General features: G+C 40.6%; 1 protein-coding gene across 2 annotated transcripts; it reads left to right on the top strand.

The window, feature by feature from the left end:
- The first annotated feature begins 4,837 nt into the window (after positions 1-4,837).
- On the top strand, positions 4,838-10,172 carry LOC141797061 (myoD family inhibitor domain-containing protein-like). 2 transcript variants are annotated; one of them, XM_074678460.1, is made up of 4 exons: positions 4,838-5,022; positions 5,384-5,470; positions 6,696-6,932; positions 9,760-10,172. In XM_074678460.1, exons 1-4 carry the CDS (start codon positions 4,962-4,964, stop codon positions 10,029-10,031), a joined length of 657 nt encoding a protein of 218 aa, XP_074534561.1. In that variant the 5' UTR covers positions 4,838-4,961; the 3' UTR covers positions 10,032-10,172. The 2 variants fall into 2 exon arrangements, with proteins under 2 accessions (XP_074534561.1, XP_074534560.1); XM_074678459.1 differs by having other exon boundaries at positions 4,838-5,100.
- The last annotated feature ends 551 nt before the right edge of the window (positions 10,173-10,723 follow it).

The raw sequence follows: 10,723 nt of genomic DNA, 5'->3' as shown, positions 1-10,723 counted from the left end.
TTTTTAAATCTTTTAAGTCGTCTTGACCCCAACAAAGAAAAACGCTTTGAATTTTAAACTTTTTACATTTTTTTTTTTTTTTTTGAAATATCAAATTACCAGAAATACACAAACCATAAAGAAATGATCAGTTCAGATGGAAATCATGTTCTGAACCAGACTCTAAACATGTTTATTTCTGCTGTAAAGATCATCTTTTTGAATGGGTGTGTATGTGGTTTCTGTTGTTTGTACAGCCAGCCTCTAGTGGACACTCCTGGAACTGCGGTTTAAAACACCTCAGCATCAGCTTCACATTTTAAGACCTGAGGTTGTGTAAATGATTCCCTCCTGAGGCCAAAGTGTTTGTTAAATGATGTGAATCAGTGAAATTCAGTCTGCTCGTTGTAAAAACTCAAAGAAAAAAAAAAAACAGGTTGACTGTGAATGTTGTTTCTCTGCGTACAGAAATCATGTTTGAGGTGGAAAGAAATGAACAGTTTGTGCTTGTTTGTTGTCTTAGCATTAAAAACATGTCCTGTGTGTCGATTCCTGTTTCTGTGTCTTTAATAAACAGTTTTGCCGACTTTGTGACTTTCAGACCTCACTAACGACTCTGTTTCAAAAATGTGACAAAAATTTTCTGAAGTTTTGAGACTCACGGGAAAGCTCGTTTCGATCTGGACTTCTCTCCTGTTCCAAAACACTCACAGGCGGACGAATCCTCCTCGCTCGTAGCAGTCCCTCCCAGCTGCAGCCAGAGCCAGCATCTGATCCTGAGCCCTGATCAAGGAGGAGCGGTGTTATTTGGACACAAAAACAACAAAAACAGGAATGAACTGAAGAGTGTTCCTTCGTATAACAAAATTTACTGTGATTTCCAACTTAACGGCTTCTTCTGCAAATTAGCCCAAGCTGTCTTTAACATTTAGCTACTTCTGAGAAAGCCAATAACGACTTTTTTTCTAAGGAGTTGGCAACACTGTTAATAATCATCTTTCCGAATGTTTTTCTCACATATTTCCATATTTTTGGCGATGATTCCTCGTTAAATTGGGCGTCTGTGATTGTCTGATTATTTTTTTTGTGTAGTTGTTTACTCTGTGATCACTCAGACTAAATGTAACTGATGTAACCCCCTTTACATGTCGGGCTCCTGAAACCTTCAAACACCTGATGGAGTTATTCAACATGATAGATGTTTGGAAATAAAATCATGTCTCTGTTTTCAGTCGCCTGTCTGAGTCGGTGAATGAGCCGTGAAGAATAAACAATATTCTAAAATGTTACTTAAGAGCAATAAAAAGGATTTTAATACAGAAATGTTGGTCTTCTGAAAAGTCTGTTCATTTATTTTCACTCAGAATCTGGTCTGGGATCCTTTAGTATGTGTTCCTGCATTAAACCAGTTCCTGGTTCTTTTGGCGCCGTCGGCAGGAGCCACATCCTGCAATTCTCCCTGTTTCTTCTTCATCTTTTCTTTCCTCACCTTCTCCTTCCTCTCCTCTTTTCACTAATCTACTCGGATCTCGCACTCTGTGAACAGGAAGCTTCTTTAGCAGGGAAATTTAAGCTTTGTTTATGCTCGATGTGTCTATGAGGCCCGCTTCATGTGACGGAATGACGTCATTCCTAGGGTCTGGATTTTAAAAATCAGGGATGATTTTTGCTATGGGTAATGTGGGCAACCAGCCAGGGTGGATTTGGTGTGAGGGCAAAAGAAGAAGAAAATTTTCTGAAGAAAAACAAAAGGGGGAGGTGGGCAGGCAATACTTAAGTTTCAGTTTCTCTTCTCTAGCTTTTCCACTCATTGAACTGTTTCACGCTCAACGTTCCCCTTTGTTTTGTTTTTTTTTTCTTTTTGTGGGGGATTTTTGCTGTGATAACGGCATGACATCACTGTGATAAATCGTGTGATGAACAATTTCTGGCATGAATTCTTGGTCGCACTCATCAGAGAAGAGGAATTGGCGAAAAAAATATGGAAGCAAATAAGAGACATAATTATTTGAGTTTTAACAGCCACTGAATGTTAAATACTGAAACAAAAACACCACTGAATTCATGGCACTGGGTTATTTTACTATGAAAACCAGGTATCTGAATTTATTTGTCCTGAATTCACCTCAAATTCAGATCCAAAAATGCAAGTTTTTTAACTCAACAACAAAAAGATTGAGGTTACTTAAATTCAACTTCAGCTCCATCGGCTCCAGAAAAATGTTTCACTCCGTGTGATCCGAAGTGAAGAGTAAAAACTCATTAATGAATAATTGTTCACCAACAGTCCGATGTTGAACTCTACATCGGTGAGTTTTCTTGTTTCCTCTGAGGCAGATTTCATGAACGCGTCGGACGCCTGGTCGACAGCCTCGTCACTGTCGGTTCACGTTGATGAAGACGTCGAACAGAGAGCAGCCCCCTCTGAAGGGAAGTCGACTAAGCGCTGTCAAAAGAAAAACACGTCGCTACGGCACATCAAAGCCACACATAAGTGAAGCTGTTGAAGTTGTCGAGCGCGGCGCTAACTTTCAGTCAGCCAGCGCGGCGTGTGGAGCCAATCAGAAGGAGATGTCATCTAATGGGCTGACAGCGAATCAAAGGGAGCCCTGAGAGGAAACAGCAAACTTAAAGCAAACTGCTTATCAGCTCAGACAATTACTGACATTAGTCAAAACAAAGCGCTGTGAAATGTGAGGCCTTTGTTCTGTTTTTAATGTGAAGTCTCTGAGAGGAGGAGGAGGAGGAGGAGGAGGAGGAGGAGGAGGAGGAGGAGGAGAGAAGCTTCCAGACTGTTGTTACTCTAATATCCTACTCATGAACGCTCAGGAACCTGAACCTGGGACAAACGACCTGGAAAACAAACAAACATGGTCTTAACAAGGACAAATTAAACCATGATCAGGTTATTTAGTCACATCTGAGTTTCTGTGAATCACCTTAAACTCTCACAGAGCCGTGAACACTTCCTGTTACAGAAACAATCGTTGCTTTAAAGAGACTGAGAGGAGTTTCTAGGAAAGATTATCTGCTCTAATACAGGTTATAAGTTAATACTGTTTCTTAGCTTCCTGATCACGTCAGTCGAGTTTAGCAGATCTGAGAGTCTATCAATAAAATGAAGAGCCAGGTTACGTTAGCTCTGCTTGGTGAGGTTGGAGTTGGTAGATGAGCTCTGGTAGGACAGAACCATGATTCAATGGCAAGCTAAAGGCTAAAACACAACCAAATGAATAAAACACTGGCTAAAGGCTAAAATACAAGCTAAAGGCTAAAACACCGGCTAATGGATAAAAAACTAGCTAAAGCCTAAAACACAAGCCTAAGGCTAAAACTCTGGCTAAGAGCTTAATCAGAATTGTAGGTTAAATTGCAAGCATAATGCTTAAACACAAGCTGAATGATAAAACAAGGGCTACCCACTAACATAGGAGCTAAAGGCCACAAAACAAGTTAAAGGATAAAACAAAAGCTAAAGCTAAATCACAAAGAAAAAGGTAAAACACTAGCTAAAGGCTAAAACACAAGCTTAAAATTAAAACTTGGGCTAAAGGCATTGACACAAGTTAAAGACTAAAACCCAAGCAAAATGCTAAACACAAGCTAAGGGCTTAATCACAAGCTGAAGGCTAAAACACAGACTAATGGCTAAAACACAGGCTAATGGATTAAACAATAGCCAAAGGCTCAACACAAGCTAAAGGCTGAAACTGGGACTTGAAACAAAAACAAGAGTCATAGGCTAAAACACAGGCTGAATGATAAAACAAGGGCTACCTGCTAACATAGGAGCTAAAGGCTATAAAAAAAGTTAAAGGATAAAACAAAAGATTAAAGCTGAATCACAAAGAAAAAGTTAAAACACCAGCTTGAGGCTTAAATACAAGCTAAAGGCTAAAATTTGGGCTAAAGGAAAAGACACAAGTTTAAGACTAAAACCCAAGCAAAATGCAGAAACACAACTAAGGCCTAAAACACGAGCTAAAGGCTAAAACTTGGGCTAAAAACTAACACAGAAGCTAAAGGCTATGTACGCTAAATGCTAAATGCTAAATGCTGAATGCTGAATGTGAAAACAAGGGCTACGCGCTTATATGTGAGCTAAAGGCTAAAAAACGACCTTAAGGCTAAAACTTAAGGAGCAGAAAAAATCTATACCACTATCTTTTGATAATGATACTGCATCTCAACAATATTTATATGACTAGAAAGAATGGAAAGAATGGGTGAACAAGAAAACATGGGTAACTGCACCTGGCTCCTGCGGACAGCGCCAAAAGAACCAAAAGGTTGTTCCATCAAGATGATATCACTGTATTATAACTATTTTTGCGCTTGATTGGCTGATAAATACGTGGTCTCATAAATTTACAATTTCCCTTTTTGATTTGAACTACTGACACAAGTTAACTTCTCTAGATCCTCACTGAATGAGCTGAATGGAGGATGTAAACAAAGCCTGATTTAATTCTTTAATAAATCAGTTTCTGTCACAGAGCGTGTTAGGTTAAAAGCAAAAGAAATGAAACTTCTTTTTATGCGTTTTCATCCCTGAAAAGGTGTGAGAGTGACAGGATTATCAGAGAGTGAGTGTATCAGAGTGTATCATCAGAGAGCAGAGCAGCTTTATCACCAGCAGTAATGAGCTCACACACTCCTGGGGCATGTGTCTGTGCTGTGTGAGGACACTGAAACCTCAAGGCCTCCGCTCTGATCCACACGCTCAGAGCAAACACTCAAGGCTCTGCGCAGGGAAGGGTGTGTTATTAAGTCCCTCAACAACAACAAACACACACACACACACCGACACACACACACCAACACAGAGTCCAGCTCACAGGCTGCTGAGCGGTGACTCAGGCCGCCGTTTTGGGTGTTGCTGGAGGTTTCCTGACCCCTGTGTGCCGACAGACGCTGGAGATGGACGGAGTGACGGGTTGAAAAGGAGACGCAGGGATCCGGAGCAGTCATGAGTCTGAAACATGTCACCTGGAGAACATCCACCTGTGGAGGGGACGGGAGGACGGAGCGACCAGACTGAAGGCGAGTACTCAGAGGAAATATCTGCTTCAACAAAGGAAACATTTACACTGCAAAAACTGGACAACAACAGGTGTTTACGTGAGTCATTTTTAGTATAAATGAGTCTGATTAGACTTAATCTGAGCCACTTTCACCTGACACGACCAGAAGAAATGTCTCATTTTAAGATAGCAAAGACAAATTGCTCTGTTGACAGTTTTTGCTGCCATGTTTCACAAAGTGAGTCGCCTACTCGAACCCTTGGTGGTGCAGATTGAATAATCCAGTTTTCATAAACATTTAGAACTTTTTTGTGAGAATTTCCTGAATTTAAAGTGAGAAACGCTTCAGTTAACGTGTTTTTTCTTCTGCTTTACCTCAGGCAGGGCGTCTCTGAAACCCGAACAGGAAACCCTGACAGCACGTGACTCTATTAGCAGAGGAAATACCCTTCCTGACCTCATCAGCAGTAAGTGGAAACACTGAGACGGAGCCGCAAACAATAGAGACCAGAGTCATTGTTGTGACTTGATGGAAGCTGTGAAAGTAATTAGTGAGCTGAGACAGCGAGAGCAATGTTAGCTCTACTCATGGGCTTAATTTTAATAGTTAAAATGATCAAGTTCAATAATAATAGTAATACAAAAGCAATAATAATAATAATAATAATAATAATAATGATAATAATATCAATAAAAATAACATACAAAATAATAAAATAAAATGATGATAAAATAAAATGATGATAAAATAAAATGATAATAATAATAATAATAATAACAATAATAATAATGATAATAATAATAATAAAAATTATGATAATAAAAATGACAATAATAATAACAATAATAATAAAATTGATAATAATAAATTATTATTATTATTATCATTATAATAATAATAATTATTATTATTATTATTATTATTATGGTTGTTGTTGTAATTGTTATCATTTTGGATTCCTTTAGAATTAATTTAGTTTAATTCTTTAAGAAAACATTTTTGTAATTAAAAAAAAAATCCAATTTATGCAAATTTTTTTTATTAAAAAAAATATATATATATATCAAAGTCTTTCAATTTCAAAAATCTGATAATAGCTTAAATTCCATACATTTTTGCAAATCTTTAAAGCTCGAAAATAGATTTTAAAATTTTTGGATACTTTTGAAATTTCAAAAACTTTTTAATTTTTACCATTTTTTCATTTAAACTTTTTCCAACAATTTTTAATACTATCTATTTTTCAAAGGATATTTGATATACATATATATTTAAAATTTGTAATAAAAAAAAACAAGAAAAAAAACATCAACAGCAACAAAAAAAAAACCTAGACATTACATGTACAATTAAAAAAAATACAACAAACTTCATTTTTGAATTAATATTTACTATATTTTAAATATGTATGGAAGTTTTTACACTCTTTTGTCTTTATTGTGAAGATAAAGGAGATTTTGTGTCTCCTGAATGACTTTAATCCAGGTGAGCTGAGGAAAAATGGCTCCTATTAAAGTTAAAGTTGCAGACTCCTGATCATGAATATTATTTAGAACCCAGGAACAAAATAAAAAAGACTCAAACACAGCTCCTCTGTTTCTTTGTGTTATCATCCTAACTATCCTCATCCTGCTCCTGCTCTCTAACGCTCAGTGGTGAATCCTCAGAGTGTTTTCGTCTGTTTTCCTCAGCTCAGCCTCGACCAGCTGCAGCTCTACCAGCAGAAACCTCAGCGGAGAACCAGAAACCAACCTCCTGCCCTCGATGTGGCCTCACAGCCCCAGAACACAGACCGTCCCCCGTCCTGCCGGCTCTGACTCGCCTGCAGGGATCCAGCCTGTCGGTGCAGAGCAGCAGCAGCAGCAGGAGGAGCAGGAGCACCAACAGGAGCAGGAGCAGCGCGGCGGGGTCACAGCGACCTCCTGCTGGTGAGAGAAATAATGAGGCTCACGTGTTGGAGAAGGACCATAAGATTTATACCGTGAGAGAGAGTTTACTAAAAAACAAAAATAATAAACAGACGATCTGCTGCTGAGAACACAGACTGAGCTGTGTTACTCCTGGTGGGTTTGGCTGACAGAACATCAGCTGCTGCAGAAATGTTCCTTAAATCTAAACGTCTTCCTCCTGCTGACTCTTCCTGCTTCAAACCGCTTTACAACCCTGCTCACTGTAGGTTTTCCATCTATACAAAAATAAAAAATAAAAAGAAGGGGAGGTGTGCTCTGCCTGACTATGGTTTTGGCAGTCCACTTTTTTTTTCTCTGATTGTATTTTGGGATCTTTGCTGCTCCTCTCTCAGCCTTGGCTTTTAGAAAACAGCTGGAATGTGCACTCCCCATGCCACAGACTATGGCCTCCCACTTCTTCACTGATGCTCACCTTGTTCCAAACCTTCATCTTCTTTGCTGATGTTCCCCGTGCCTTGGTTTTTCTTGTGATTCCTTAAAAGATGGATGATGTGTGCACACCCTGCCCAAGGCTTTGTCATTTTCTTAAAGTCACTGACTTTTGCTCTGATCTGTACCTTTAAGGAGTCTGAAGCTGCTCTCCCTGCCTTGGCCTTTTTTTCCTATTTATTAATTTATTGTTTTGTTTCTGAAAATGCACATAAAATTAAACCAAGTTGTGCTCTCCATTACTCAGGCTTTGGCATTCAACTGTCACTATAGCTTACTTTTTTCCTTTCTGTACTTATAAGAATCTCGTTACTGCTCCCCCTGCCTTGACTTTCATAAACATGCATGACAGAAAAGGGAGTTGTGCTCTCCCATCTAAGGCTTTGGAATCCACTGTGTCACTGATGCTCGCTCTGTTCTGTACCCTGAGGGTCTTTTCTGACACTCCCTTCTTGGCTTTTTGTGTAAGCACAAAAAACATCAAGGAGGTGTGCTCTACCTGCCTTGGCATAAGCATTCTACTGTTGTCAAGGATGCTTTTTCTGTGCTGGTATTGTCCTCTCCTTTGCTTTTCATGTAAGCATATGAAAGATCAAAGAGGTGTGTTCTACCTGACCAGGCTTTAGTGGCTTATCATCAGGTCTTTACTGCTGCTCTCCCAGTCTTTTAATTTTCATTAATAAAAATGACATGTGCTTGCCCTGCCTTGGGCTTGAGAATCCACTGTGTCACTGATGCTTGCTCTTTTCTTATCCCCAGGGGTCTTTGCTGTTACTCTCCCTTGCTTCACTTCCCATGTAAAAACAGTAAAGATTAAGGAAGTGTGTTCTACCTGCCCAGGCTTTAGCATCCTATTGCTGTCACATATGCTTGCTCTGTTCTGCTCTCCTTAGGTCTTTACAGCTGCTCCCCTTGTCTTGGCTTTTCATGTATTTTTGAGACAGGAGGTGTGCTCACCCTGCCTCAGGCTTGGGAAATCCACTTTGTCACTGATGCTTGCTCTTTTCTTCACCCCAGGGGTCTTTGCTGGTACCTTCCTTTGATTTTTCATGTGAGCACATGAAAAATGGAGGAGGTGTGCTCTACCTGCCTTTTGTCTGATTGTGTCTGCCTAGGCTTTGACATCCTATCATTTTTACCGATGCTTGCTCTGTTCTTCACCCTTTGGGGTCTTTAATGCTGCTCTCCCAGACTTTTTATTTTCCTCAATACAAGAGAGAGGAGATGTGCTCACCCTGCCTTGGGCTTGAGAATCCACTGTGTCACTGATGCTTGCTCTTTTCTTCACCCCAGGGGTCTTTGCTGGTACCTTCCTTTGTTTTTCATGTGAGCACATGGAAGATCAAGGAGGTGTGTTCTGCCAGCCCAGGCTATAGCATCCTATTGTTGTTACTGATGCTTGCTCTGTTCTGCTCTCCTTGGGGTCTTTACTGCTGCTTACCTGCCTTGGCTTTTTCATTTATCAGAAAGAGTAGAGATGTGCTCGCCCTGCCTCGGGCTTTGCCATTCTATGTAGGCTCCCAGAACAGAGCCATACCTTTAAATTTAACTCTTTGCATGCACGATTTATTATTTTCACTTTGCTTTGAGTGATAATTACGATTAACGAGGAACGTTTGTAAACGTTGCAGTGAAAAGTTTCTGTTGGAGACTTTTGAGCTGCACTTTCATTCAGTTGTATCAAAGCGTGCGGCGAGCCCCGGCGCGTTGATCACTGCGTTGTTATCTCTATGAAGTTGTGCATTAAATCAACACGGTGGCCACATATGAAGCTCCTTTTCATCTGCACATATAGACACATTAGCATAAGTTATGTGCAGGAGGTGTATAATTGGAGCAGCTGAGCAGGAAACGCTGAACCCCTCTCCCCGGGGAATTCTGCCTCCTCCTCCTCGGCGCCTCCTCGGCGTAAACAGGATGAAACGGCTCCGTCTGCGTGAGCTCACTCTCCGCCTGCTCCTGGTGACGCTGAAAACAGGAGCTGAGGAAGAAAACGACACCGAGGATCCAGAAAGATGCTCCGCAGCACACCGCTGAGGTTAATGTATGCAATTTCATCTGCTCCTCATTTGGTTGGAGGAGCAATTACTGTGTGACAGCTCCTTCCTGGTTGTTGCTCATCAGCGGCAGCCTCGCTGGCCTTTCTGATTCTCCCTGAGGAGTGAGCTGTGATTAACAAACAATCATCGCTGCAGCGGAGGAGCGAGCTCCTCTTTTAAGTGCTGGTTGACAAACAAACATGCAGGAGATTAATTTGGGTTAATGTGCTGATTAATCTGCTCCTCTGAAGGAGTCTGACAGCTCCCTGACCTCCTCTGTGACTCCTCCTCTGATAATTACCTCTCTCCTCTCACAGACTCCTGTCTCCACCTGCTGCTGGCGTGTTTGTTCTGCCAGGGCTCCGTGCTGCTCCTGGGCCTCCTGGAGGCCTGCTCCTCCTGCCTGCACGGCCTCTGCTCCTCCTGCTGCCACGCCTGCGCCCGCTGCTGCTCGGCCGTGCAGGAGGCGCCCGTGGAGGAGCTGAACTGTAACGCCCACTGCCACTCGGTGATGTTTGAGTCCTGCTGCGAGCCCACCGAGTGCCTGGAGTTTTGTCTGGAGTGCTGCGAGATCTGCCACCGCAGCTGACGGGGGTCAGAGCGCTGAGCCGAGGTCAGAGCGCCGAGCAGAGGACTGAGGGGCGGGACCTGACTGAGGAGGAGTCTGACGTCACTGTCAGCGTGTAATTTAACGGACATCAGCTGATGCAGTCTCTCGTCACAGTTTTAAAGGAGCCTTTAGGTGACGTTAGGCACTTAGAAAAACACTTGTCCTTAATTTTGGAAAACTTTCCTTTTTCAAGATTTTTGTAAAAATCCAAGACTGTGTTTGCAGAAATCCACAAAGAGGGGGGAAAAGACTCAGTTTGATGCAGGAAAAAATAAATTCCAGGTCAAAAAATTCAAAATATTGTGTTATTTATTTATTTTCTTTTAATGTTAAACTAACCAATTTTTAAAAAAACTGATCTTTTAATCCAATCTTGAAAAATCTTGTATCTATGTCCTAATGCAAAGGTCTGCAACCTTTACTTTCATAGGAGCTATTTTTCCTCAGCTCACCTGGATTAAAGTCATTCAGGAGACAGGATCTACTTTATCTTCACGATAAAGAATTTTTTTTACACTTTATTGAAATCTAGTAAATTATTATCTATAAAAATGATGTCAAGTAGTTTTATTTTTAATAAATCTGCAAATTAAACAAAATTAAAAAATGTAATGTCATAAATTTCAAATATTTGCAAAATGTATGAACTATAAAAGCTTTTAAAATCCCCA

Source organism: Halichoeres trimaculatus, unplaced genomic scaffold, assembly GCF_033239565.1.
Source record: "Halichoeres trimaculatus isolate MK-OKI-2021-1 unplaced genomic scaffold, fHalTri1.1 fHalTri1_scaffold_10, whole genome shotgun sequence".
NCBI classification, from domain to species: domain Eukaryota; kingdom Metazoa; phylum Chordata; class Actinopteri; order Labriformes; family Labridae; genus Halichoeres; species Halichoeres trimaculatus.
This window is presented reverse-complemented; position numbering and strand designations above follow the sequence as displayed.